We start from the raw sequence: 27,278 nt of genomic DNA, 5'->3' as shown, positions 1-27,278 counted from the left end.
CAACCATGGCCCGAAGCAAGTATCCTCAAACAATTTTCTTTGTACAGGTGAAAGCTTCGGCACAATTGTAGTGACTAGGCTTATTTTATTCCTTAAGGTCAATTGAGCCGAAAACAAGTTCTATAAAAACAATAAACATACCAAGTTAGATATACCAAAAACTACACTGTGAAGATATACCAAAAACAATAATAAACATAAAGAGTAGTAGTAGTTTATTCTTCAAACTTAAATTTGCAACATTGTGAATTTCGTATTTGTCTTTGTTTTTTGGTTGAGGTAATGCAATTCATTCAAGTTTCAATTTGCAGAAGAAGAATAGTTTCTGAAACTTAAAATAGCAACACGAAAATGAAAATCGCAACACGAAAATGACTATCGCAACGCGAATTTGACTATCGCAACGCGAAATGAAAATCGCAACGAGAAAATCGCAACAAACTAAAATCGCGTTGCGATTTTGTCGTTGCAATTTTCATTTCGCGTTGCGATTCTCGGTTTCAAATAGTCATTGTCTAAAATTGAAACTTGAATGAATTGCATTACTTCAACCAAAAAACAAAACAAAGACAAATACTAACTTCACAGGGTTAAAGACTAAACATTTTAGCAGTATTGGCATCAATCGAATGAATTTAATAAGCAATCTAAGTGAAATGGTTGATCTATTATTGAAATTACCAGTAAACTTATCATCAATTTCAATATGAAAAACCTAATAATAATGCAAAAATTTCAAAATAAAAATAATTAAAAAAATTAACTCTCGGTGGTTGATTTGGTTGATTTTTCATTTCTGACCGTGAATGATTGTGAGGGTGGATCTGAGAGATGGAGATAGACGGATTTCGTCGGAGATGGGGACGGATGTCGCCGTAGAGAGTGAGAGATGGAGATGGGATTGAGTTGTGATATAGAGTTTTAGGTTATGAGTTACGATTACATGATATATTAATATTCGTGTTTGGAATTTGAAAATAAAATACGCGTTGTGATACTAATGACGCTTTGAAAATCGCATTACGATTTTGTATTATCGCGTTGCGATTTTGTATTATTGCGTTGCGAATCTGGAAACTGATTTGCGATACTGGAGATCGCGTTGCGATTTAGAGATCGCATTGCGATTTTGTTGGTCATTTTGGCAAATCAAAAAAAAGTTGGTCAAAATCGTATATTATAAGGCATTTTCGGTCACTGATGTTATTTTCTCTTGTTAATAAACCTCTTGATGTTAGCCTTATTGGAATGGAACGTGGGTTCTTGATTTATGAGTAATCCTTTGTTCCAGAAATACTGGCATCAGTGTATAAATATTTGTAAGAAAATGGGATTGTCATTTCATGCAGGCAGTCGATTTTGGGCTTTCAAGAGAAGATATGGTAGATAAACATATGTGAAACCCCTTACAGGGTCTCAGGGAACATGTTGAACTGGTAACATAGTAGATGCCCTCGTGTATAAATGTGTCAACCGTGTTTCATAGAAGAAAAAAAAGGCATTCGATGAGGGATATTATATAAGTGTTAACATGAACTTTTAAAATGAGACAAGTTAAGAAATATCAAAAGTTTTAATAATCTGTCACCAAAAATAAAATTTTGATCGACTATGAAGTTAGGATTTCGATAATTGTGTACCAGAGACTAGTCCCTTAACAACACATATTGTTAATGATTTAAGTATTTTTTAATGGTTGATATGATAATAATTTAAGGATTCAATTAAATATTTTGTAAGTATAAGAACCAATTTAAATTTGAACTCATAATTTGGGGACGTATATTATAATTAACCGAAAGAACTAATAAAAAGTTGCACGACATTTTAGTTTTTGCTTCATTCCAAAAGAAGAAGAAAAATCCCAAACCAAAAGGGAAAGAAGAAAAACTGATTTTCCCTCAAATTTTAACTAACTAAAATCCGCAAAAGCAAAAATGCCAAAGCGGTGTTCGGTTCAAATTGGAGCTATTCATTTCCTCACCATCCAACGGTTAATCCTTCTCGATCCGTGCCCTCTCTTTCCATTGGCTAGTACCTTTATGCTATCCTCTATATATAAACCTAAACAACCATATACTGTCACTTAGATCTCCCATTCTCCTTCCCAAGCGTTCAACTTTTGCAGTTTCTTACGTTTATATCTTGGGGAATTCTTAGTTTTCGTTACGGGTTTCAAATGGCTGGTCGGGGCAAAACTCTCGGATCCGGGGCATCGAAGAAGGCGACATCGAGGAGTAGCAAGGCCGGGCTTCAGTTTCCGGTGGGTCGTATCGCTCGGTTCCTTAAGGCTGGGAAATATGCTGAACGTGTTGGAGCTGGAGCTCCGGTTTATCTCGCCGCTGTTCTCGAATATCTTGCGGCTGAGGTACAATCATTTTCTTTCCTAATTTGGATTTAAATTCTTAGGGATTAATCGGTATGTTTTATAAAATTGTTTATCTGGTTTTTAACCTAAACTGGGTTACCTTTTCTGAGAAATTTTATTCTCTATTCAATTTTTGTTGTTGTGATAACTACTCAGCATTTTTTTTGGGGAGTTGTCATTTTCAAAAGAATTATGGATCCATGTTCTAAATTAGGGTTATTCATAAAACGTTTATAAAATTGGCGTTTCATTTAGGATCTGCGCTTTATTTCTCTAAATTTAACTCTCTCCATTTCCTGTAGCTAATAATAAATTAGGGTTTATTCCCATACAAAGACTTGCTACTCTGTCTCGAAATAAGATTTTTGTGAAAATCTGATACTTTTTAATCCCAAAAAATTAGAAGAAATCAATGCTTGTATGCACATAAGACTTCATTATTTTTTTTCATTGAATTGCTGGCGTTTTCCTGTTTCCGTAATCTTACTTAGTGATCATTGTATGATTGTTTCAGGTTCTTGAGCTTGCCGGAAACGCAGCCAGAGACAACAAGAAAACCCGAATTGTGCCTCGTCATATCCAGCTCGCCGTTCGGAACGACGAAGAGCTGAGCAAACTACTCGGAGATGTAACGATTGCCAATGGAGGTGTGATGCCCAACATCCACAACCTCCTCCTCCCCAAGAAAACCGGAGCCTCCTCCAAGGCAGCTGCCGGTGATGATGATTAGATCCAGATTGATTAGTTTAGGTTCTGAAAGTGGCAAGTTCTCCTTTTGCTACGTGTAGATGTGGTTCTGAGATTGAACAGGTCCGAATTCTAGCTTTGGTTGCCCTCTTTAGTTGAAGAAGAAAGAAAGAAGGGTGTTTTAATGTCTTTTGTGGAATTGTAGTTTGTTCGCAGTATCATAGTTTAGTGGGTAGTTTAGGTTCTTTTTTTCTAGTTTTATGTGAATATAATCTACTAATAAATCATTATATTTGATGATCCAAACATGAATGCAATATTTCAATTTGTCTTCCATCATGTTGATGGATGATAGATCTTTGGTAATATGTGCAGATGCTTATTATGAGATATTGATGAACAACAACATTGTATTTAGTGTAATGTTATGATAGTTTTAGGAAGTGTTTAACAAAATTAAAATCTTATTTGTTGCGTTATGCTTTCCAAAAAAGTTGGGAATTAATGAAAAATATGATATTTGGATGATCCATTGAATTTTTTTTGTTGATATACAATTATAAAACTGGATAATCAGTATAAGATCTTTTAAAAATCTCTAATATATCGTATTTGGTCAGAATATGTTGGGAGATAATATATTAGTTAAAAAGAAGAAGAATCCTTTGAAATCAACAAGTAGTAATTTTCAAAGAACAATAACCTGTCATAACGAATCCTTCATTTCTCCACTTTTAAATCCTAAAATTTATTCAAAATGCATTTTTGCCCCTTTTCGACACTCATTGTTCGTTTCGTACCCACGAAAATAAAAGATAAAAAAAAATCCCCAACAAACCAAGAACGTACTAAAAATAAAATTAATAGCAGGTAACTTTGTATTTTATCCGTTGCTTCTAGGAACCCTTGATCAAAATAACGGCAAGATTATCCTGATCAACTTTCTTTTTCATGCATTATTACAGCAGATGTATATATGGGTTTTCCCCTTCAATGAGTTCCCATTGATGGGATCTGGTCATATAATGAGGATCCTATCTTTGCTCTTTTTTCTTCAAATTTTATGATCTTTGAATAACCAATTCAAATGGTCGGCAAAATTAATAAGAAAAGATTTTGAGCTCTTTCCTGTTTTTTTTTTAACCAAAATATGATCCTGATCCCATTTCCTTTTGGTTCTCCGAGGGAAGATGAATTCTGGGTTTCGCTTGGTTTTTGGAGTTCTGATTCCAAGTTTCATTATTTCATCAAGTTTTGGAGGAAAATATGCTTATTTTTATAGCAGGTTTTTAAGGTTTCCGTTTGAGGGACAATTGAATTGTTGGTGCTAAACATTATAAGGAATTGAGCTTTTAGCTGATAGAAATTTGTAGGGTTCTGGGTTGTGTTGGTGGTGGGGGTTCTGTTTATCGATGCAATGAAAAGGAAGTGATTGTGATGATGCTGATGATACAAGGACAAATGGGCGTCCCGAGAACAAAATGTTTGGGGTTTTTTATAGTGCTGCTTTTTGTATCATTTGCTGTCAGCTTAGATTTCACCAAGGATGAAGAAGAAGAATGTTTTAACCAATTATTAGATCCAGCAACCGGGGAGATTGATGATAATCTGGTAAAGGAGACTGCTTCACTTGTTTGCTCTTTATCTTCAATCAACTTGTCTACTATAAACTCATTGCACGTATACAGTTTGGCTATGTGATTGGTTTAGTTTGCATTAATGTCCATTGAATGCATTCGGCTTTTTTGAAGAATGTTTTGTTTATGGATAGGAATCACTTATGAATTTCTTTATTTTGAAAAAAATACTTCAATCTTCATTGAAACAGTGCTTAAGCCTTTTATTGTTGGTGTTGAAATGGTTGACTGCACGTTTAATGAAACCTTGAGAATATGATGGAATCACAATTTAGCAACTAACCATTATTTAGATTTGTAATGTAGTTTTAGTAACTTCCCTATTGAATATCTATGAGGTATGTTTAACTACAAGATGCATTACATGTTCAAACTGCTGGAGTGGTCTTTGAACATGTCTCGTATCGTTTTTAAGGCTTGCTATTACCATTTTCTGATGGCAGTGACATTGAATACATAATTAGTGAAAATGTCTGTTAGGTAATGAAAATCATTAGTCATAAGGTTAGTGCTTGTAATTTGCACTGTGAATAGGTTAGGGCATTAACATGCTTGTCATTAACAGGCTGAGCTGTTATGGATGAGTTGCAAACAAGATCTGAAGGAAGCTTTTGAAGATCCCAAGTCGCATCTTTCAGAGGAAACACGAAGTAGACCCAATGGTGTCTATAAAAAAAGTCACTCATTAGCAAAAGAAAGCTTTCAGAAATTGATTAACGTTCTCCGTCCCCAGTTAAAGCGATCTCTTTCTGACTGCATAAGAAAGAATAAACTTCTATTCCAAGAAACTGGAAAAGACAGTGGCTTGAAGACTTGTTATCCCCCTTATTCCAAGTCATTGATTCGCTGGTGTGAGGTTTCTAGGAGGAGTTTAGCTACTCAGAGCTTTGCAGTAGACTCTGCCTCGAACTTAGGCCGATCTTCACCTCCAGCCCCCTCGCTTTCTTATGAATCTCCTGATTCTAGTACAGATCTATCGTTAAGTGTCAAATTATCAACTTCTCAACTAACTATACATAAGAAACAATCTGAAGCTGTAACTATAGAAGAAGAAATAGAAGAGGAAGAGGAAGACAATACAATAATTTTTATTGCTTGTGTCGCCACTGCAGTAGTAACGTCTCTTATTGCATTAGTGGTACTATTTATCTGCTGTCGTAGTGATCCTGGATCTACATTAAATGATGAGAGCCCCCTTCTCAGTTTAAGAAGTGATGCCTCAGGTGGTGTAGACATTCCCTTTGCAACATGCTGTTGCCTTCTAGAAGCTTTTGTCGAATCTTTTATGGAAAGTTCCTTTTCCTTTTTCAGGTTCTTCTCTTGCTGCTGGATCTAGTCAAGAATCAAGCTTACATAAAAATGCTTCAACTAATGGCATTGAATCTGATGCTCTAGAAATATCCTTGGATGGAAATGTCACCAATGCCTCAGTTGAATCTTCTGAGAAACCACCAGAAAATGCCGGTTCACATTTACCGTTGCCTCCAGGAAGGACTGGTTCAGGTGGATTACCTCCTTTGAATCCTCCTCCTGGAAAAGATGCTCCTCAACCTCCTGCCCCACCAGATAATGCTCCTCCTCCACCACCATCTCGCTGTGCAGGCCCTCGACCTCCTGGACCTCCTCCTCCACCTGTACCTCCAGCTGCTAAACCAGGTCCTCCACCACCTCCTCCAAAAGGTGGTGCTCCTCCTCCACCTCCTCCAAAAGGTGGTGGTGCTCCAAGAGCGCCTCCACCATCCTTAGGTTCAAAGGTGCCTCGACCACCAGCCTTGGGTCGTGGGGTAGGTGGCTCAGGGGAAGCTAAAGCCAAACTGAAGCCATTTTTTTGGGATAAAGTTGCAAATACCCCTGAGCAAGGACAGGTGTGGAATCAGATTAAAGCGGGATCATTCCAGTATGTAACTATTCTGTTCTTGTTTCCTTTTACTCTTGATGCCAATGGATCAGTATGGGATACTTGGTATTAACTTTGCAGGTTCAATGAGGAGAAGATTGAAACACTGTTTGGGTATACACCTGTTGAGAAGAGCAAGAGCGATAAAAGGGATTCCACTAAGAAGGAACCTCTGACTTATCAATCCTTTTGAAGGCATTGAATGTGACCTCAGAAGAAGTTTCCGATGCACTTGTTGAAGGTTCTTTCTTCCACCTTATTTATCCTTTAAAAGAATGTGCTTCTGAGAAACATGTGTAGTGCCTGAACCGAACATGGATATATAGTTGAAGCTAACCATTTGAGATAGAACAGCCCAAAGTGTTTTCGTTCCTCCTTTTTTCGGTTGTGTCAAGGAGGAGAAGGAGTCATCATATTGGACGAGTTTTTTCTGATCTAAAAGTATTTTCTTAAATATCATGTGAGGGTGTAGTTCATAACTGAAAGAGCTTCAAGAAACTCTGTGTTCTTGATCAATCATGTGTTTGATTGGCTTTATGCTGTTAATCCATCTTGCAATTTCATTGTTATTTGGAAAAGCATTACTGGTTTGTTCAGCTTTCAATATCGATATTCTAACCTGTTCTTCTGAAATCAGCAAATGAGCTTCCCATCGAACTCCTCCAAACTTTATTGAAGATTTGGCTTTATGCTGTTAATCCATCTTGCAATTTCATTGTTATTTGGAAAAGCATTACTGGTTTGTTCAGCTTTCAATATCGATATTCTAACCTGTTCTTCTGAAATCAGCAAATGAGCTTCCCATCGAACTCCTCCAAACTTTATTGAAGATGGCACCTACTGAAGAGGAAGAACTGAAACTTAGACTGTTCACTGGTACAATGAGTCAACTTGGCCCTGCTGAGCGGTTCCTGAAAGCCTTGGTCGACATCCCTTATGCTTATAAAAAGATGGAAACACTGCAGTTTATGTGCACTCTTCATGACGATCTTACTGCGACGAGAGAATCCTTTCAAACATTAGAGGTGGGTCATTATATTTTAAACTGTATGACTTGCATGATAAGCATGGTTTGATAATTAATACAAGCTACGTCGTGCATTGAAAACACATTTTAGATGGTAAACCAAAATGTTTCTTTCCTTTTTTTTTCAGTCTGCTTGCAAGGAACTTAAAAGCAGTCGCCTTTTCTTCAAGCTCTTAGAAGCTGTTCTTAAAACCGGAAATCGCATGAATGACGGAACATTCCGTGGTGGTGCACAAGCTTTCAAACTTGACACACTTTTGAAGTTATCAGATGTTAAAGGAGTAGATGGTAAGACAACACTATTGCACTTTGTTGTCCAAGAAATAATACGCACTGAAGGTTTGAGAGCTGCCCGGGTTGCAAGAGAGAGCAAAAGTTTTAGTAGCATAAAATCCGAAGAACTTCTTGAGGATGCTTCCCCTGATGAGGAAGAGCGCTACCGCAGCCTTGGTCTCCAGAAGGTTTCAAATCTGAGTAGTGAGCTTGAATATGTCAAGAAAGCTGCTGCTCTTGATGCTGAAAACTTGACAGCAACTGTTGCCAGAATTGGCCAAGCCATGGTGAAAGCATGTAATTTCTTGAACATTGAGATGAAGGATAGCGATGAAAAAAGTGGTTTCCACGACACACTAAAGAGTTTTGTGCAGAATGCCGAGTCGGATGTCATGTCATTGCTTGAGGAGGAGAAGAAAGTAATGGATTTAGTGAAGAGCACCGGCGATTACTTTCATGGTAATGTAAAAAAGGATGAGGGCTTACGATTGTTTTCCATCGTTCGGGACTTTTTGGTTATTTTGGATAAGGTGTGCAAAGAGGTTAAAAATTGCCCTATTAAGCCACCACCTAAAAAGCAGGGGTCCAATGTATCATCTACCTCTGAGTCTCGTGTTGCACCACCTTCTCCTGATCCTTGTGCCGTTCCATCGTCGCCTCATCCTAATGCTGCACCACCTTCACCCGATCCTCGTGCCGCGTCACCTTCACCTGATCCTTGTGCTACACCACCTTTTCCCGATCCTCGTGCTTCACCACCTTCACCTGATCCTTATGCTGCACCACCTTCTCCTGATCCTCCTACCGCACCACATTTTCCTGATCCTCATGCTGCACCACCGCCTTCTCCTGATACTCCTGCCGAATCACCTTTTCCCGATCCTCATGCCGAACCACCTTCCCCTGATCCTAGTGCCGAACCACCTTCTCAGTCCTCCTGCTCCACCACAACCTTCTTCCACCAGTCCTCCTGCACCACCGCCGCCTTCTCCTGGTCCTCGTACTGCACCACTGCCTTCTCATCCTCCTGCTGCACTACCACCTCGTCCTGATCCTCGTCAGAAGCTTGCTAATGCAATTTCTCAGCAAAGGGTGGATGATTCTAGTTCTGATTCTAGTTCAGATGAGAATAGTTAATATTTATTCATTCGGAAAAGGTATGACGTTCTTACCTTTTTCAAGCAAATATATACCTTGCCACATTATATACTGAAACTTAGTACTGAGACAACATATCGCATAAATAATGTTGCCAGTGAGATCTAAGTTATGTTTTCCATCATGTGAATGTTGCATTGGCAGTTGATCAAGACGAGAGACCGCCAAACCATTGGTGATGCAGTTATTAATACATACAAAATACCGACCGAAAGGGGATAAGCTAATGGCATCACTGCTTCAATGTAAGACGTCTGTGGAACTAACATCGCAAACTGCTGACCTTCCTCTGGTACTCGATTTATGGTTCCTGTTGGATTTCCATTCATCTGCCAGTTGCACTTAAATCGATCTCGAAAGAATATTTAACAGGGGTAATGTTGTTAGAATCCACTTTACCTTGGAGGGAAGAAAAATTTTGTATATGATTCTTTATCGAGTGAACGATAATACCATTTACTTCCCTTCTTGACGCGACGTTAACTGCTCCGCCCCGCTTCGGATTACTTCAAACCCCACTCGGTAGGACTGAAGATGGAAAGGGATTGACATGAAAAAAAAAGTTTTAATTTAATTGCTCAATTAAAAATGTAAGATAATATATGATTTTCAACTATTGATTAAAATTCTGTCTATTCTATTAAATGTTTACTTATAGCTGCATTTTGTCTGGGATGGATGAAACATGCAAAACCAGGAGATCAGATGATCTTTATATAGTCATTGAAGGAACTGCAACATAAGGGCAATGAATGAAAAATGGGACCAGTTTAATTTCAGACTTGATATTCCCATATGCAAAGCGGCTGCTGCATTTCCACAGCTCCAAATTCAAGCATATATGAAGGAGAAAAGAAGATACCAATTCTTGTGTTTTAGGAAAAGTAGTTCTAAAAGATGTCAAAAACCACACATGCATGCATATACAGTAGCCTCAATAGGTGGAAATGGAACTAGGCAGCTGACATCCATTAAATTTGAAAGAAATACTTTTAAGTTGCTTCGGTTTTCATATTCTTTGGCTTTCGACATATATTCAGATGTAAGAAGAGAGATATATTTTACGTCGAAACTAGATAAAAAAATATTCTTTTCACACAACTTTAATTTAGAAAATCATAGTGCAATATCAAATATCGATACTTTAGGACAACTGAAGAGTCCATGCTTCTTCTCATCGGTGATCAATTTCCATAAGAGAACGATTCCTTTTCTTTCTCTTTTACTTTACACTCTTCCAAATGGTCTCTGAGAATCTTGTCCACTGCTTTATCAAAAAGACTCCCATTCACACTATAAGATGCCAAATTTCCACAAAACTCTCTCGCAAGAAGACTCTGAAGATCATAGTTTTTCTTCGTTTTTTTGGTTTTGTAGTCTTTCAATGACTAGTTGTCTTAAACTTGAAGTTCAAGTAGAAGATCAAACTCCTCACAAATGGTGTATTTCATTATCCGAAGAAGAATTCAAGAGGCTACTCTCCCAGGGAAATCCAACAGTGCATAAGGTATTTGGGGAAGGATCATTGTTTAGTCCACTTTTGTTTGGAAAATTCTTTGATCCATCAGATGCTTTTCCTCTGTGGGACTTTGAATCAGATAGCTTGTTATCAAATCTAAGGAACTCAGGCAAGAGCTCGGTTGATTGGTTTCAGACAAACCAGGCTTACGTTCTCAAAGCAGAACTACCAGGTAAGTGTTCTTTTCGGGCACCCTTTTAAGAATTCCAAACATTGAATATAAATTTTATGTTCATAAAGGTAGGTATGAACCCTAAGGTTGAAGCTGTGTGACTTGTAAAACAAGGAACCTTATTTACGGAACAGTTTTGGTTCCAGAAACGGGATAAATAAGGTGGAGTTACTGATGGAAAATCCTTTGGAAGAGTTGGAATTACGGCATCCCATAGGTTCTTTTTTTTTAGGCTGCCAGGTGATGTTTTATTGGTCATTAAGATAGATATGAACCCTAAATTGACTTGTAAAACAAGGAACCTTGTGTTTGAAACATTTTTGGTTCCGAAAAAGGAGAAAACTAAGATGAATTTAGCCATGAGGAATTCTTTGAAAGAATAGGGATAAAGATTCCATAGGTTTAGTGGTTATTTATCTTTGTCTAGACTGATCAAATGATGTTTTGATGGATTAAAACAGGAATTGGGAAAACGAATAATATACCAATCCATGTCGAAAAGGGGAAAATTGTTGAAATTTTTGGTCAACTAAAGCTGCTGCAAAGGGAATCTCAGAAAAAAGATTGGAGAAGCTGCAATTGGTGGGAATATGGATATGTAAGGAGGCTTGAACTACCAGAATATGCAGATTGCAGAAGAATAGAGACATACCTAAGTAACGATGTGGTTCTCGAGATCCGAATTCCTCGAAAGCCTTTGCATATTGATACCTCTGCTGATGGAGTTGGCAAAAAATCTGAATGAATGTGAAACAAATTGTCGCAGAAAAATGCTAAGAACATGATAACCTGGACATGATGAAAACCTTTCATATGGTATTAAAACATGAGATAGACCCTGCAAGAATATGTGTAGTCATGAACAATTTTTCTTTTCAATTAGAAGAAACAGTGCCACATTAATTATCTGCAATTCAGACCTGGATTCTTGTTTCCTTTGTTACTTGCACTCGGGTACGTATCGGACACAATCATCGGGATAATACATATCGAGAATGAGTAATTTAACAAAAATAGAATATCGGGATAACATGGTAATCTACTGAAATTAATTCCTGCCATCAAATTGAAATCAGACACAATCATCTTTGTTTTTCCCTAATCATATATGATAATGTACTCGAGGACAAGTGCGCTGCATCATTGTTAAGCATATAGAATTTGCCCAATATTTGACAAAGAAAAATGCTGCAGATTTAGGCCATTCGAGCCATGACCTCTTGGAGAATAACTTTTTGTGTCTTGATAACATGATTCGGTCAGTGGAAAATTATGCATCTTCGCAGCGTCTACGAGCTGCGAACAAAACAGGAAAGCATTTACAATCTTAGCCTGATAATGATCTTTCATTTTCTGCAGATTGATTCAGAGATTGATTCTTTTACCTTCACAAAACTGTCAAATAATCTGTTGGCCAAAGTAATGAGTGGTTGCTTATTATCCACTGCTGCCGCAGAGATAATTTTGTCAAAATCAAAGTACATAACGGCAGATTTAAGTCTTAAATACTTCTTAATATAATTCAAAGTGTCTGGTCCAATCAAATCCGCCATTGCAAGCAGATCAAATGCATATTTCTTGAGCCTATATATCTGGTTCTTGGTGTTAAGATTAGCCACATATAGTCCTGTCTTGACGAAAGATCGAGTTCCGGTCTCTGGATTCGTAATATCTTCTGCCATTGGAGGGGGAAAAACGGAATCATATTTCAATACGTATTAGAGAACTGTTGCATTACAAGCAATGAACACCTGCAAGAATGAGAAAATGGTCTAAGAAAGCTTACTATTTTCGACTGAAGGGACCGGCAAAAGATTGGTTATCCAATAACCGTCATCTTCAGCGAGGGAGATACAGTTGCTAGAAATTCCGACGAAAGCAATGGAGGCAAGGGCCAATGCCGTTCTTCTTGTAGTTTGTAGTGGTGGTGGTTGTTCCTGGAAGTTTGAAGTGTTCTTTCCGAGAAACCCGATGCTTTTCGGGTTCTTTGGAAGGTCGGAAGCTTTGGGGTTGTGGGAAGGGTCTCACTGATTCCATTTAAGCTGGCTAAATGCGCCATTTTCATGAAGAATTTGAGGATTGAAGAAGAATAGCAGTGTTAAGTTAGAGATAAGAGTTGAGGTTTCTTTGTGTTTCAGTTTATATCCGTTGAAGAACTGGAAACTATTGACCACCAGAAGGATATCCATTTAAAGGATAGCTTTGTCATTTTAGCGCCACTTCTTCAATAAATTTAAGAGTAAACTATTAAAATGGTCCTTTTTGTTCCAAATCTTTTTTTTGTTCATTTATGTTATTGATTTATTATGTTTTCGTCACTGGGAACATGTTTTTATCCCCTCGTTTGAAAATTTGTATTGAAGGCCATGAATTCGTTCCTCATATACAAACATGTACTTCTCTCATAATTACATCACGATGCCCGAATGTGACAACCCTTGATGAATTTTATCTGAGAAATCGATCTACTTAGCCCACAATGGTCGAAGTTGAGGGAAAGCAATGTCAAGCCAAGGCTTAGCTCTGCCATTGAAATGGATAACGCCGGCCGTCTCCGCATCAGATAAAGTCGTATTATCTTGGTAACCCAATCCCAACATGTGCCAAAATGGATCGATAACTCGAACTTGACTGCGGAATGATATTAGTCCGGGCGGTAATGTTCCAAGCTGCCATAAACTCAGGTCCGATTTCAAGTTCTGCAGCACCAATTGAATTACTCAGGACGCCACAGTGCCGTCACATGCAAGTTAGATGAATGATTAATGAGCTTACCAGCTCCAGCCAATGATAATATGTGCGAGTAATGTTCGACTTCCTCCAAGCCTCAAGGTCGAATATGTTCATACCATAAGCCGATGCACATTCATTAGGATCAAAACTATTTGCAACCAGATGATGTGAGAAGTTGAGATAGCTCTTGAATCTCTTCGACATCACGAATGAATCTTCACCTCTACATGTCTCCACTGCTCCATTTACTTTCCCGTTCATATCAACGTCCCATAGAGGTGAAAGATCAGTTTGTATCACGATATCATCGTCCAGGAAGACTACCTTGTTCAGGCTGGGAAACAGCTGGAAAAACAGATAAGAGTATGTGTTCGACACGAATTTTATATTATATCAGGTAAATGTATTGCGAATGTGATTCATCATGGAGTTGTATTTAGGACTAAGTGCTTGTAGTTTTGCAGCAATAACTTGAGGCTTCTCGGTATTATTTGCTACAATTGCTGATGAGCCCCCTCTGAACTTGGACCTTACTCGTTGATCTTTCTCCATGGCTTCCAAAACGGGGATCTACCCTTTCGAAAGCCATTCGAATTGATGCAATGCCTTGACCTCAATGACAGCAGGAGCAAAGGATGCAACGAGAACCAGGCCCGCATCAGGGCGTACGTTTTCCTATCGGTAACTATGTGTAGCACAAAATTTTGAGGGTGCAAAGAGTTTCTAATGAGGGTTGTTGTGACGACCGAGGCGGCGAGCACAGTGTCGGGCGCCAAGACGAAGTGGAAGTATGAGTTGTTCGACAAGGGCGGGGACTAGCTTGGCCGAGGGGAGCTGGAGGCCAGCGGCGGCGTTGCTGGAGCGTTCATTGGCTAGCTTTAGTGCTAGGCAATGCAACTGTTTTGGTATGCTGCTTGATGCTACATGTTACAAATATTCTTGGATTTTGGCTTTTCTCGTTCTTTGTTCAAGGAGAAGTACCTGAAAGAAAAAGAAGTAAAAATGTAATATTATTTATAAGTTAATTGGTGATTCGAAAATCCATTCAATATTAAAAATTAATAAAATATTAAAGGTAAAATATTCTAATGACCACTAAACTTTTAAGATATTTTCACTTTGGTCATTAAAATCTAAAAACTTTCATTATTCACTGTCATTAAAAAACTTTTATTGTGATCATTGAACAGTTAATCTATTAACGATACCAAAGGAGACATGCTCACATTTTATTGACGGTTGAAATAGAATGCCCACATATCACTTTTTTATAAATTAATGTCACATGTAGCATATTGCCTCAGTCGGCGTCAGACATTTGAGCATGTCACATTAGCTATCATTAATGTATTAACAGTCAATGGTCGAAATAAAAGTTTTACTTAATAACAATGATTCTGATAAGGTTTTTAATTTTAGTGACCAAAATAAAAGTATCTTAAATGTTTAATGACCATGCATGTAGTTTATCCTTAAGATTAATCTACAATAAGATTAGGTAAGCTCAATCTAAAATAATTAATCTAAAACTTGGACAGTATAGTTTATTGATAGTTCAACCTTTATATAAGTCTAGATTCAATAATATCTAATACTTTCCATTTCTCTAAGCTTTAGAGCAAAGGATTTAGCATCAGATCTACTTTCCTTGATTCCAGCCATGAAATCTTGTAATGTCTGAGGTATATCAGCTTTCCCTTGTACTTCATCTTCCTTTACTGCTTCTTCTAATTTCCGGTATATCACCTCTGGAACCTTCAGATATAAAACCCACAATTCATTTAAATTTCTTAGTAAAGAAAAACCATGATATTCTTAATTATTGCCTTATTTTTTTAAAATAAGAATGAGATAACTATTTAATGAAATAACTAGAGCACATGGATTTACATGTGACTGAAACCTTCTTCCCAAGATTTTTGGCCCTCTTCTTTTTCCCAAGCAACCTGTGATAAATCAAAAAATATAAGAGTACTATTGTCTGGTTATTTACCATGTCAGGTAATAAGAAAAATATAACTGAAAAAAAAAAGAGTTAATTACCAATGGTGGAGCACTTGGACTGATCCCCATCAATGGCATCAACAGTGGACAAAACAAAGGTGAAACGAACAAGGAAAGCGAAGAAGAGAAGCGAATAAAAGAGCATTCGGTAGGAAGCCCACCGTGGACCAACCCTAACCTTGATGAATTCTCTTACACCTTTCCCCGGCATCACCGTTGCATGTCTCAAACTCGGTGACACATGCAGCTGCATTATTGCTCTCTATATCTCTACTCCTCTTCTGAGACAGTTTTGAGAGAAGAACTGAGAGAGAGAGGAAAGAACCCAAGGAGGCAAAAGGTGTAAAAAGGGAGGGTTTTGAAAGGCTGTGTTTTGTTTTGGAACTGTAGCTTTCACTACTTGCATAACAATGCTAGGAACCATGAGGGTTTTCTAGAAGTCTATTATGTTTTTTTAAAAAAAGAGGGGTTGTTGGAGAGAAAAAGAATGGGACTTTGTTGTGTTGAGTTGGGAGGTTTTCGCTTGGTTTTGAAGATGAAGAAGGGGGTGAGAGATCAGAGTTTTAAAACATACTGACAATAAAGGGAATTATTTGTTTGGTGTTACTTAGCTTTGCCTCCACATGAAGGCATATGTAAATGCATGTAAAGGTTACGTTCATTGGAGAAAACTTTAAGCATGGATTTTACATATAATTAGTAAAGTATCCATCTGGATCCTGACATGATAGAAATGATGTTTAACTACAATTCGATATATGAATAAAGGCGTCAAAACTATATCACCTTAAATGTCAAGAAATAGCTCTATAAATCAACATCGGCTGGTCAAAGGGAAATGGTTATATCTTGTAAAGTAATCATTAGAAATAATGGCAATTTGATTATATTTATGTTTCTGTCATGTCGATTTCTTATTGAAGTTGATATATCGCCTAATTTGTATTGGAACAAGACATCTGAAAAACATGGCATGATTCCAAGTAGGATACCTAGGCAAAATAATCTTATCCACGTAATGGATATATGTAACATGTTAAGACTACTATGCATTTGGAAGGTCGTTAATGGATCATATCCACATAATGTACCAGATACGATTACTTCAAGCAAAACAAATAGTTAGAAACAATATACTTCACAGATTACTTCAAGCAAAACAAATAGTTAGAAACAATATACTTCACAGATCACTCTTCAAACATTAGAAACGGAACTTTTATCTAACAGGTCGATGAGGCTAACGCATAAGATTCATGACATCAACTTCGAGCCGAAACTTCCCATACATTGGAAAGACAAGACAAGCAGTTTAACATGTTTGTCGGGAATGATTAGTTGGTTTGGACAGCATCCCATCGCCATATCGTCCCGTCCTCACAGCAACTGAGAATGGTGCTGCAACAATCAACATCAAAACCAATGTTTGTTATGTGCATAAAAGGGTGGTGTTGGGGGGGGGGGGTTCTTGTTTCATTGATAAAAGCAACATCCAAAATCTGAGCAGTAGCTACCTTCCGTCAAAGGACAAATCAAGCAAACCTAGCAATGAGAACAGGAGGGCTACTTTGCAGTTCCCAGATAAAAATCTTGCCTTCTCTATTCCCTACCATATCCATAGATGCATATAAATGAGTACAAGTTCTAACAACAATATTCAATATACCAAGATGCACAATTTGTTTGGGAGATCAAAAGATAAAAAAACAAGTAATAATCTTATCGGTGACAAGGATTGTTGTAACCGAACAAGCAATATACCATAATTGCTAATACTATTTACATTAAAAAAACGCATTTGGCCTTCCATATTACCTATAGCAGCGGAATTGTAATGAAAGTCGCACGAAAATTTTAAGAACCAAATGTCACACTCCGGGGCAGGGTACTTCTGAAGAATGTCAACCGTACCCTAAGCAAGAAACATCTTGAAGGTCATCATCGTAGTAGAAGTTGAGAGTTTCCCCAAAGATATATATATATCTGTAACAAGAAAAATAAAGAGAAATCTCAAATTTCAAACCTCTCCGGGAGATTGCTCCTTCGTCTTTGGTTTCCATAGTACAATTTCATTGTCAACACTCTGTAATTACACCACACAGCAACTTATATCACCCCATGTGAGATGAAATTCATATATTACTCTGGACTCTCCAAGGGAACATATTTTTAGACATAAGGATATAACCCTTCAAGGATCTTCCAAAAACATGGAAAAACTTTTAAAAAGCTGAACATATCCAATGCTGGACATAAACCCGTGTCCAACACTCACACCCGAGTGCAAGTAACACGGAAAGAAAAAATCCAGCTTATGACAAAACAGCATAAATGAAGATTCAGAATATCAAGCCTTAGGGAAATTTCACAAGAAAACCTTAACTCTAATTTTCTGCCAGTAAGCATAGAAGTTCTAACTTATGAAAGAAAGTTCATAAATATTGTATCTCTAACAATGTAACTTGATTTATAAAAGAAGATAAGATGTCATCTAACGAATACGTGCTTTTCATTTTATATCCTAATTTCAAGTACCCCAGCACGACCTTCAAAAATGAGGGAAACAAAATGTTAAAATAACATTTTTTTTATAGGAATAGGAGGTCTCATTAAAAACCTCCCTCTTAGTGGACCTTACCCCTAAGGTAAGACCCAACTAGCGGAAGGAGGAAAAGAGTACCTCAATTTATTAATGATAGCCAAGTTACATAAGACTTAAAAACACTTTTACATACAATATAAGATCTCACACACTCCTCTAGCTTCTTAGCTCAGAAACAAACACCAACTGAAACAGACAAAATCGTCACCCGATCCCCTCTTTTGCTAGAAGGAGGAAAAGAGTACTCAATTTATTAATGATAGCCAATTACATAAGACTTAAAAACACTTTTACATACAATATAAGATCTCACACACTCCTCTAGCTTCTTAGCTCAGAAACAAACACCAACTGAAACAGACAAAATCGTCACCCGATCCCCTCTTTTGCTAGCTTGCCAGCCTCGCAATTACAAGACCTTGGAATCCACCTAACAATAAAATTTCTAAAAGAAACAATAGATACAATTTCCTTAACAAAATTTGAAAGGAAAACAGGAACCAAAGCTTGGTCTTTGATCCAATCCACTACAAGCTTGCAATCACTTTCAATAATGAGTCTGCCCTTCAACAACCATTCTAAAGAAACAAAGATATCAATGTCTCTTTTTATAGCTTTCAGTTCTGCTAAATAGGGATGAGAAGGACCAACATTTTCTGAAAAAGAGATAAGTGTAACCCGATTCCAATCCCTGAGAAGACCCCCTATTCCAGCAACTCTCCCAACTCTACTAAAAGCCCCATCCACATTCAACTTAAAAAAATCTACTGGAGGAGGAATCCACCAGCACACAGGTCTGAGTAGTTCCTTAGAAGCAGAGATACTATCTGCCAAGGAAGGATCACCAATTAAAGATCCACCTTAATAGAGGAAAGATGATATTTGCTAGAACCATCTTGCTAGCCTTAACCGAACAGTGAAAACAGTGAAAGTCTGTCCAAATTGCCATTATCAAAGATAATTTCATTTCTAATTCTCAAATGACCATAACACACACCCGGAATAAACTTCCAGATAACTGAAGTAGGCCTCAAATCAGACCAAGAACTAAGTAAGGATGGAAGGTCAAGTGGAAAAGCTAGACTAATACCCCAATAACAAATTAGTTTATTCCACAACTCCCACGAAACTTGACAGAACAAAAAAGATTGGACTGATTCATCACATAGGTTATAAAGGGCATAGAGTATTCTCCCCTATAGAACCCCCCTTTCATCAATTCCATTCTAACAACAACTTTTTGATGAGATAGCTGCCAAAGAAAGTCTCCACTCTAGGAGGGACTAACCCCAGCAAACACAGTTTCTCCACTGATATGCATCCTCATAAACAGCTAGAGATTTCCTGCACTCTTTGACAGAAAACAGCCCTCCCCCAAGCCATCCCACAACAACAATCCTCCAAAGACTCAATCAGTTTAATATCTTTAAGACTGTTCAATAACTCAACCAACTGCAACACTTCCCAATCACATAGATTCCTCCTCGTTTTAATATTCCACCTCCATCCATTCAAGTCAAAACTTCCAAAATCAGCCACATGCCACCTTTGTTAGTAGAAAGTGCAAAAATCCTAGGAAAAAGTATTTTTATGGACAATCCCCAAGCCAAGTATCCTTCCAAAAAAGACACAGATTTCCCATTCCCTATTTGTATTTTTGCATGAGATCTAAGGCAACCTCCAATGAAGTCATTCTTTGAGAAGTTATTGACAATTCCCCTCCAAATCCACGAGTCTTTTTGAGAGAGGGCCTTAGTTATATTCAAGGAATGACAACTCACATTATGTTTACTACAAAAGAATTTCTTCCATATCGAATCTTTCTCATTTGCAAACTTCCATACCCTTCCCCAACAACGCTCGATTGGTAGATTCAAATCAACAACTCCTAAGCCTCCACCACTCAACGCTTACAATCTTTTTCCAACTAACCCAATGCATTCTCTTCTTCTCGCCCCTCCACCCCATAGAAAATTTGACATCAAAGAATTAACTGTTGAGAAATAGATGCATCTTGAAAATAGATAGGTAAAAATGGGTAAAGATGAAGTACCGACTTAATAAGCACCAATCTACCAGCCATGGATAAAGATGAAGCTTTCCACCCCGCCAATTTTCTACTAAAATTCTCTATGACCAGCTCCCACAACTTCTCTGAATTTTTTTTTGCCCCCAATGGAAGGCCTAAATAAACTGTCGGGAAAGAGCCAATTGAACAGCCAATATCCCTCGCCTATTCTTCAAGTAAGTCATTCTCCATATTAATACCATAAAGTTTACTTTTGGCTAAATTGAGATGGAGCCCTGTCATTAGGCTAAAAATCCTCAAAACTCTTCTAACATTCTTGATCTGAGTAATAGAGGCTCGACAGAATATAATTAGATCGTCCGCAAACTGAAGGTGTGATAAATTAAAGGAATTTTGATCATTGCCGAACAAAACCCTTGAAGCAGTCCCAAATCCACTACTTTTGTCAACATCTTGTGAAGTAATTCCCCAACAACATTAAACAGAATAGGAGAGAGGCTACATCCTTGCCTTAATCCTTTATCATTAAGAAATTCTTCTGTAGGGTACCCATTGAGTAGGACCGATATAGAAGTTGTGGAAATACACTGTGTGATCCAAGAACACCACCTATCACCAAAACCCATCTCTTTCATTAACCTTATAACAATCTGCCATTCCACTGTGTCATACGCCCTGCTGAAGTCTACTTTAAAGACGACCCCTTTAAGCCCTTGTTTCCTCCAACTATCAATTCCTTCATTGGCCACACAAGCACATTCCAACAATTGTCTCCCCGGAATAAATACAAACTGATTAGGACTAATAATATCTTTGACACAAGAAATAAGTCTCTTTGAAAGCACTTTTGATAGAATTTTATATAGGCTGCCCACAAGACTAATGGGTCTATAGTCTTCTATAATCTCCGGATTACCTTTCTTTGGGATCAAGGTAATAAAAGCGTGATTAACCCTGTGTACCCACTCCTTTCCTTCAAAGAAATTTGAAAAAAACTCCATAATGTGCTCCTTCAAATGTTTGCAGTATTTCTTATAAAAACCCATGGTAAAACCATCCGGACCGGGAGCTTTAGCACTATCAGAAGAAGAAATTGCATTCCACACTTCTTGCTCTGTAAATTCCTCCTCCATATAAGCCCTTTGAGCTGCTGATATTTTCATAAAATCAAACTCTAGGCCCTCAACCTCTAAAGCTGCTTTTGTGTTGTAGGCAGTCCTGAAAAACTCATAAACACTGTTTTTTATCTTAACTGGTTCCGAAATTACCACCCCTTCAATTTTCAGAGAATGAATAGTATTGACACTATTTCTTTTCATAGCACTAAGGTGAAAAAACCTCGTATTTTTGTCTCCGTTTATGATCCATCTATTTCTTGAATTCTGCCACCAAATGCTTTCCTCGATCCTTAACAATCTCCACAACTCATTTTTTAATTCAATCAACTGATCCCATTCCCCCGTAGACAACATTCCACCTTCCAAGTCGTTTATTTTCACTTCAAGCAGCGAAATGGAGTCTGCCCCTAAATGACTGCTGCCATGCCAATTTCTAATCATCTTCTTCGCATTTTGTAACAGCCTGAAAATCCCCCCTCTATTCCTCTTCTTCTTCTCATCAACCACACAACCTTCAACCAAATCATCAAACCTTTTCTCCTCTAACATAAAATTAAAGAACCTAAAGGGTTCGGGGGCCCAATTGTGACTAACATCCTCCAGCAAGACCGAATTATGATCTGAAATTGATTTTGGTAAAAAGCATTGTGAAATCCTAGGAAAGCTGTTCAAAAATCTGCCACAAATTAGAAATCGATCTAGTCTAACCCATGTTGGCAACTCTCTGTTACTGCACCAGGTGAAAGTTCCTCCTAACATAGGCAGATCCATAAGGTTAGCTTCTTGTACAAATGATCTAAGAGTTTCAATAGCATGCCAATTTTGTGATCTCCCTTGCTTTACTTCCGGAACAAGATACACATTGAAATCACCCCCCATACAAACTGGCAAATTCAACAAATTAACAAAACTCAGCAGTTCCCCAAAGAATTCCTCTTTTCATCTTTAATAACAGGTCCATAGATATTAATGAAGACAAACTCCTTTTGGCCATTCAAAAAATTCCACACTAATGCGATAAACCTACTATGAGCATGTTGGTTAGTAACATTGAAAATGTTTTCATTCCACATACTAATCAATCCACCCTTAGACCCTTGTGCAGGAGAAACCATCACTCCCTTCAGCAAATTTCCTCCAATCCTCCTTATAATCGACGCATGACACTGATCAAGTTTAGATTCTTGAATAAAAATCATAGCAGGTTTGAACTTCTTAACTTGCCTTGCAACTGCTAAAGATTTTTCCCTCCTCCCTAAACCTCTAATGTTCCAAGGATACTAAACTTCTGCATATACTGACTTCAAACCCAAACCCCAAAAATATACCCTGCAAACCAGCATATCACCCTTCCTTCCTACCTCCAAACCATTTTCAAGACTCACAATTTTATCAATAAAAGCCTTCTTCCCTTGAAAGAAATACCTAACATCTGACACACTTCCCATGTGGCCATTGCTTCCTCTAACAGCTTCGAGAAATGAGATGAAGAAGCAGTAGAAATATTAACCATTTCCAAAGCTTCACTGATTAGAGTTCTTCTCTTCCTTCTTTCATTAAAACGTGTCCTTGAAGCAGTATAAGAAGCTGCTGCCAGACTCTCTGAATGATTACTACAAATTAATGGGACATTAGATGTCTTCTGAACATCTATTGAACAATGATATCCTTTCCTGTCCAACTCCCCTATATTCTGAAGAACTCTGCTGAAAATATCTGCTTTCATTTGCCTTCTGTCCTTGGTTCGAATTAACCTCTGAACAAAATAATTATGTTTTGTTATTTGCACCTAACCAAATTCGTCTATTTCTTGACCTTCTATAAACTCTAGCATATCTACCTCTTTCTCTCCTACCACCGGGTGCACTCCTAATTGACAGACATGCATAAACTGAATGTCCCATTTTCCAACTTTAAGTTCTTCATAGATCCTTCATTAATTTCCTCATGCCCAAAACTTCCTTCTTCTATCTTACCACGATCAGTAAATTCACCACCCTGGCCTTCCTCATTATCCTCTTCTATAAATCATCCTCCATTAATTCATAAAGAGACTGGAACTTGTTTTGCTTATCCAGCCCATCCCATTTAATTTTAACAGCAGTCCCAGCAGGAATTAGTTTAGAGACTGGTGAAGATGATTCCCCATTAGAATCAGATTGGGCTGAATGTAACTGATCCACTTCCTTTCGCAACCCAAGCCCTGCATAATCTCTATAGGAATTAGACTCAAATTCAAATTCAAAAAGGTCTGACAACCCATTAATTATAGGTTTCGTGTGGGACTTATGTTTCAGAGATTGTTCCCCGCCACCTTCTAACCTCCCACTTTCTTGTCCCTGCTGTAGCCACGTGTCCACCTTTGACCATACTTCCTCTGCTAACTTCTCCCACTTGTCTTCTTCCTTCTCTGAGCTAACTCCTTCATCCTCCTTCGAATAATCATCACTGCTCCCATCAACAGAATACTTCAGCAACTCATCTCTGGTTCCAGCTTGGAATTTGTTACACTTCGGTCCCATATTGATTTTACTTTAAAAGATCTTCCATATGACCCTACATAAGTATTTTCGGGTATATCAAAAGGACTTGCTACCCTTAACAGTAATCTCGCTGATGAAAGATCATCTCTATTCTTTGTCTCCTCCATGATACTCACGTGCTCTCCCCACCTTCTTGCAAGTTTCTCCAGAAAAGGTACAGACCAGCTAAGAAATGGTAGCCCCACCAACTCTACCAAGCAGTACGCCAATGGAACTCCTTCGTTCAACAATGGAGATAACCACTTAAACCAAAGGAACAACTTCTCTCTAATGTTCGACCAAGCCTTTAAGAAATCTTCATTAGAACTGAATATAACGATATAAGCATTCCTAACGTATCCCCAGCTTACTATTTTGACCTCATAACCCTCCTTCGCCAGAGCCTTTTTCACCATATCAGACTGAAGAGGATATTTTAAAACCCCTGTTAAAGAATTCTTCACCCAGCTTGAATCTTCAGAAGGAATGTGCATTTCCCATACATTCCTTAACCCATTTGCTTTCAAGTTTTGTCCTCCCTTAATTCCCGCCCTATCATGCTCCGCTCTTTCCTCCACATTCACCACCTCCTTATACGTTCTACCATCCCTCAGGCTACTCGACTTTTCCATAACCTCCTGCTGCCTACCTTCCTCCCCTCTCACTTGCTTATTACCTTCCACTTGGAACTTTTGTCATCAATTGCTCTTCTCCTTTCCTTCTTATACTTTGCAACCCCCACTGAGACTCTCTTCCCATCTATCAGCGTTCCATTGACATTCTGAATCGCTCTTCTACAACCTTCCTCCATCGCATATTGCACAAAGGCGAACGTTGATGACTTATAATTTGGTTTCACCATAAAACTTGGAATAAAAACCCTTAAAACACGACCATAAATATTAAAGATCTCTCTTAACTCTCTTCTAGTAACTCTCTTACTAAGATTATCTACAAAAACAGTCCATTCCTTATCGGAAGATGAACGACCTGTCACAAGCTCTCTATATCTCTCTCTGCCTTTCTCACTCATTTTGCCAGTTACAACGACAACTTTAAAATAACATTTGAAGTAAGACATCTGAAAGCAACCTAAAATTATACTACTTAGGCATGCCATTCCCGCAAAGGTTGCTTAATTTACTCAACAACAATGTGGTTGTGCTTACTAAATCAAATTTGAGCACTCCATGAAAGATGATATAACAACATATAGAGAAAATAGTTTACCTTTGACAGAATGAAATCGCCATGCCACCGATTACAGTCCACGTAATTTGAATGAATTGAAGCTAAGAACACTTGGAAACAATAGATGTAACCCTTAAAATATTAGAGCAACAGTCATGATTGACATAGAGAAGAAGAAACAGCAGCAACTCACAGGGAATTGTACATATTTTGTTGGGAATTTTGAAGGAATATCTGTCACATGAATGATTTCTCAACATAAGTCCAGAACTCTGTAGAAAGATGAAAAACATGATACAAAGGAATGAATGCCAAAATCAGTGTTTACTCGATGCTAATTCTAGCATGCAATCACTCGTCTGGCAATCATAACATCACTCAATTTGTTTACTGCTAGATAATATCAAACATCAGATCCAACCATTCCAGCTTATCCCAGAACCCCAAAAACCAAGGTCCTAGGCAACATAACCAGTCTTTTACCGATAAAAACCATGGACATCCCATAGTTTTCACTCTAATACTCCAATTATATGTCAGAAAATTTTGTTTGCTGCCACCAAAATCAACAAGAGCAACATAAATCCACAATGATTATTTTCATAACCATACCATCTTTCATTGACCAAATCTTAATAGTGTTGTCCATCCCACAACTTGCAATTCGATAAATGTCTGAAGGATGGAAATCCTACAATAGCAATCATAACCATCAGTATATGATTTTTGAAAAACACGGAAGTAAAAAACATTACAAATATTAAAAGCATGGTTCCATACTCCCAAGGGAAAGACAACTATAGGATAAGTTGATATTCTCAGCACCTACCACACTCAAAACTTCATTGCGGTGACCCCCGGCTCCAGCAAATATCAGAATGCATATTCCAGTATGGCCATTCCACAATCTAATGGATTCATCCTGTTCCAGCTTCAAACATTAGCCGTTTGATAAAGAAAACAGTTATCAAGTAAATGTTTTGTTGCTTACTTTACTTGCAGTCACTATAAGTGACGGTTTCAATGGCTGAGTTCTAATTTCATTTATGGAGTCACCATGTCCAACAAAACTCTGCATATACACGTCCATGAAATGGAATGAAAAAAACTATGTATGGACAACATCAATTTTCAACAATGTCAAATGGACATAAAAATATCAGTCTGATTGTGTAAGGATGATACCTTGTGTATTTTCTCATTACTTGCATCAATTACACGGATTATGCCATTAATATCTCCAGCAACCACAAATGGGGCACCATCAACGCTGCACGCCCAACTAACAGTGTAGAAAGACTCATCCTTCTGATCTACAAAGCACATCGAATGATGCAGTTATTCAAAAAGATAACTTCAAAGGAAGAAATAAATACAATGTAAGTGTTGTTTCTTACATCTTCATCTACATAAGATGTAAAACAGCTATAACACCGCCCTCAAGGCATTGGTATATGGTCACCTGTAAACAAAAGGACAAAGTTAACATTCATAACATAAATTCAAAATACGAATGAAGGTAGAAAAGCAAAGAAAACTAGTAAAGATTGAAAATTTTCTAATCTGAATAAGAATCGAAACTAAAAGCAAAATAAAAAAAAAATATCGGAAGTGTTAATTCATTCATGCAAAACTGATCCCAAAGAAATGGTTTTCCCTAAGGAAAAGAGGATGCTATTAGCTAATTTAAAGCTTCAGATACTAAATTGAATAATTAAAGCTTCTCAAAACCAAGGCAAAAAGGTGTCTTTTTCTTGGCAAATTGAAGTAAATTGAAGTAAAATCTTGCATTTGAACAGGTTAAACGCAAACTAAAAAGAAACCCGTTAATTCGAAATGAAAAGGGTACCCAAAATGACAAAGATTACCCGATTACTTACCCGATTACCGCCGATGGTAGCAAAGACGTTGAAGTAACGAGAGTCAATGAAGTTGAAAACGACAGCGTATAAGGGACGTTTGCCTTCTTGGAGTCGATTAGTGACTCTGTATTCTCTCTTCTTAGATGACGTTAACGATCCCACCACCGGTTCTAACCCTATCGGCGTCTTCGCCATTGCCGCTTTCCAACTTTATTTCCCAGCGAGCCAATATTCAAGGTTTTAGCTCCAAGTCAGTTGCTTTTCTATGTTTCACTTTGAGCTTTTATAAATAGGTACAGGTGATAAAAATGAAATACACCAAACTGATATATATATATATTATTACAATTTTGATTAAATTACATTAATTTAATTAAAAAATGTGAAATTATCTCACTTTATATTATAACCAACCTTTTATAATTTTGTTATATATTTTTTAAATAATTAATTAAAATTTATATTAATATTCAATAAAA

The 27,278-nt window shown here is 37.6% G+C and overlaps 3 protein-coding genes and 4 pseudogenes across 3 annotated transcripts; 4 read left to right on the top strand and 3 right to left on the bottom strand.

The window, feature by feature from the left end:
- The first annotated feature begins 2,096 nt into the window (after positions 1–2,096).
- LOC120141571 (probable histone H2A.3) lies at positions 2,097–3,244 on the top strand. Its single transcript, XM_039156400.1, has 2 exons — positions 2,097–2,368; positions 2,883–3,244. Exons 1-2 carry the CDS (start codon positions 2,180–2,182, stop codon positions 3,096–3,098), a joined length of 405 nt encoding a protein of 134 aa, XP_039012331.1. The 5' UTR covers positions 2,097–2,179; the 3' UTR covers positions 3,099–3,244.
- A 931-nt stretch (positions 3,245–4,175) lies between these two features.
- On the top strand, positions 4,176–8,569 carry LOC120141646 (annotated as a pseudogene).
- A 29-nt stretch (positions 8,570–8,598) lies between these two features.
- On the top strand, positions 8,599–9,040 carry LOC120141570 (acrosin-like). The gene has a single exon (XM_039156399.1). It carries the CDS (start codon positions 8,664–8,666, stop codon positions 9,024–9,026), a length of 363 nt encoding a protein of 120 aa, XP_039012330.1. The 5' UTR covers positions 8,599–8,663; the 3' UTR covers positions 9,027–9,040.
- A 1,242-nt stretch (positions 9,041–10,282) lies between these two features.
- On the top strand, positions 10,283–11,582 carry LOC120141568 (21.7 kDa class VI heat shock protein-like). The gene is made up of 2 exons (XM_039156397.1): positions 10,283–10,738; positions 11,200–11,582. The coding sequence occupies exons 1-2, from the start codon at positions 10,348–10,350 to the stop codon at positions 11,481–11,483; spliced, it is 675 nt and encodes a 224-aa protein (XP_039012328.1). The 5' UTR covers positions 10,283–10,347; the 3' UTR covers positions 11,484–11,582.
- A 253-nt stretch (positions 11,583–11,835) lies between these two features.
- LOC120141569 lies at positions 11,836–12,949 on the bottom strand (annotated as a pseudogene).
- A 137-nt stretch (positions 12,950–13,086) lies between these two features.
- LOC120141572 lies at positions 13,087–15,760 on the bottom strand (annotated as a pseudogene).
- Positions 15,761–16,638: 878 nt separating this feature from the next.
- Positions 16,639–27,084, bottom strand: LOC120141574 (annotated as a pseudogene).
- Between the last annotated feature and the right edge of the window lie 194 nt (positions 27,085–27,278).

This window comes from Hibiscus syriacus, unplaced genomic scaffold (genome assembly GCF_006381635.1).
Source record: "Hibiscus syriacus cultivar Baekdansim isolate YM2019G1 unplaced genomic scaffold, ASM638163v2 tig00110812_pilon, whole genome shotgun sequence".
Taxonomy (NCBI): Eukaryota; Viridiplantae; Streptophyta; class Magnoliopsida; order Malvales; family Malvaceae; genus Hibiscus; species Hibiscus syriacus.
Note: the sequence above shows the minus strand (reverse complement) of the source record. Positions and strands in the feature narration are given on the sequence as shown.

Bases quoted from the DNA above. Each gene is read 5' to 3' on its own strand.
- LOC120141571 (XM_039156400.1), top strand. From the start codon at position 2,180: ATGGCTGGTCGGGGCAAAACTCTCGGATCCGGGGCATCGAAGAAGGCG. The intron at 2,369-2,882 runs GTACAATCATTT...TGATTGTTTCAG, and splicing joins TCGAATATCTTGCGGCTGAG to GTTCTTGAGCTTGCCGGAAA.
- LOC120141570 (XM_039156399.1), top strand. From the start codon at position 8,664: ATGCTGCACCACCTTCTCCTGATCCTCCTACCGCACCACATTTTCCTG.
- LOC120141568 (XM_039156397.1), top strand. From the start codon at position 10,348: ATGCCAAATTTCCACAAAACTCTCTCGCAAGAAGACTCTGAAGATCAT. The intron at 10,739-11,199 runs GTAAGTGTTCTT...GGATTAAAACAG, and splicing joins TCTCAAAGCAGAACTACCAG to GAATTGGGAAAACGAATAAT.